The sequence below is a fragment of the Stegastes partitus genome, unplaced genomic scaffold (assembly GCF_000690725.1).
Source record: "Stegastes partitus isolate 25-593 unplaced genomic scaffold, Stegastes_partitus-1.0.2 Scaffold1113, whole genome shotgun sequence".
NCBI lineage: Eukaryota > Metazoa > Chordata > Actinopteri > Pomacentridae > Stegastes > Stegastes partitus.
In genome coordinates this window covers 91369-93633 of record NW_007578844.1, presented here as the reverse complement: position 1 = coordinate 93633, position 2265 = coordinate 91369, and the positions used below count along the sequence as shown (strand labels likewise).

The window sequence follows — 2265 nt, the reverse complement described above, 5'->3', positions numbered from 1 at the left end:
CAATAATCACTCAAATAACTAGAAACTGAAAAACTAGTAATAAATAAAAATTTGCTAAATTATAATTTAGTGAAATAAGACATTGGTTTTGAATTGTGGTTGAAAATAATAATTTAGAAAAACAAAACTCTCCCAGAAAACACTTGATTGTAGTGATTGGTTCAAAGGGTTGTTCAACTAAATATTAGTTTATGGGTCCCATCAAGCATTGTTTGCTTGTTGTTGTTGTTTTGGGGTTTTTTGGGGTTTTTTTTTTACATTTCTGTTGAACCACAATTCAAAACCAATGTCATGATGTTCACTACATTTTCATTTCTTACTACTTTTGTCAATTTCAGCTTATTTCAGTGACAGCAGTTTCTTTCCTTCTTTAATGGGAGGCTATGAATACATCTGAGGACGACTGTATGTATATGACCCAGATGAAAACACATCTCAGATGTCACACCTGCACTGACGATGCGCTGCGTGGCCAGCTGCTGGGTCAGGGGCTCCATGTTGGGGTCACGATGGGGGTAGAGCTGCCAGCGGGAGATGTTCATGTGGAACCTCAGCCACGGAGGGTGGCTGTTACTGCTTCTGCTCCACTGGACGTCCTCGTAGGCTTCCCGGCTTGCACTCACCCTGCAAGTGAAGTGGAGTTAGTAAATGAACATAGCGCTTTTCTACTTTAACAACAAAAGCATTTCACAATAAGCTCACTCATTAACACACATTATACACTGATTGCGCTGAAGCCAGTGACCAAACTACCAACCCTATGATTATAGCGTTAACTGCTTTGCCTCCCGCCAGAAACAAAGAAAGAGAAAGAGAATGATTGAGAGGAAGCCTAAGGAGAAGAAAATGAGAGAGGAGAGCGAGACAGCATGATAGGCTTCCCTCAGATTTATTAGATGTCAGAGATTTGCAAGGAAAATGGCTTTGCTGGACAGAAAATTGATGATTTATCCTGCATTATCACTAACTCACTGCATTTTTATTTTTAAATATATTGCTTAGTCAGAATAGTTGACAACAATTTTGTTAGTGTATTAGATTACGTCTAAAGTGAAGCATTCACTGGTTTCAGCCTCTAAAATGTGAGAAATTGTAATTTCTTGTATCAATAAATGAAACATCTTTTTGAATTTTAGACTGTTGGTCAGAAAAAAGCTACTTTAAGATGATATTTAAAGCTCTCCTCGGTGTTGATGGGATTTTTTTTACACTATTTTATGACATCTTATAGACCAACTGATGATTTATGTTAAAAATAAATTTAATAAGAACTAAAAGACTATTAGTTGCAACCATAGACTGTGTGTAAAAGATAGGTGGTGCAAGCATGATGCCACCCATTGCTTTGTGGACTAACATTATGAAGCCTTGACTCTGACATTTGGCCTTCACCATTTTGCTGTTTTTATGATTGAGGGGTGGATCTGATCTGAGAATTTGTGGACATGACACACACCCATACAGTAGTGATTTGTCAGTCAGAAGGCAGCCCCACCCTAAAACACACTGTGTTCAGTCAAAATGGGAAAATAATTTACAAGATGAACATCATGGCATGTTGAAGGAGACTTCAAAGTAGCGACTGACACCCTAAACTCTTCATGAAAATGTTTACTAAGGTGACACATCAAGTGAGGAGTACAGTCACTTTCTCATAGATGTCTACACAATCTGACTTATTTTTGCAGCCAGAGGAGTCGCCTCCTGGTGGCTCTTAGAAAGAATGCAGGTTGAATGACTGAAAGAGGTTAACTCGCTACATCTAAAGGATATAGAGGAATATTGAGATGTTGGAATTCATCTAGCTCATGCTGGTTTTTTTTTTTTTTTTTAAAACAATATCTTTTTTTTTGCCTTTTTAGGCTTTTAAGTCGTGTTGTTTACAGGAATTGTGATCGCTGCAACAAGTGTGAGGCTCTTTTCTAGCCTCTTGAGCAAGAGGTTCCCAAATGTTTCAGCCCGTGACCCCCAAAATAACAGTGCCAGAGACTGGCGACCCCCATTATCCCCGTAGGTGACTGACACATGGGGGAATCGTGTGCACAGGATGCATTGTGGGTATTTTATAGTGAACTATATAGTGAATTAAATTAACCGTTGAGAATTCAGACACAAGTAGAAAATGACGAATACATGATATAGTCATCCATCCATCATCTATACACCGCTTAATCCTCACTAGGATCGTGGGGGGCTGGAGTCTATCCCAGCTGACTCAGGGTGAAGGCAGGTTCACCTGGACAGGTAACCAGTCTATCACAGGGC

The 2265-nt window shown here is 39.2% G+C and overlaps 1 protein-coding gene across 1 annotated transcript in view; it reads right to left on the bottom strand.

Moving 5' to 3' along the window:
• Nucleotides 1-2265, bottom strand: part of LOC103368013 (extracellular serine/threonine protein kinase FAM20C-like) — a 44779-nt gene that overhangs the window by 34927 nt on the left and 7587 nt on the right. Inside the window, exon 2 of the mRNA XM_008296241.1 lies at nt 449-624. Coding sequence (XP_008294463.1) covers nt 449-624 — 176 coding nt within the window. The remainder of the gene's footprint in view (nt 1-448; nt 625-2265) is intronic.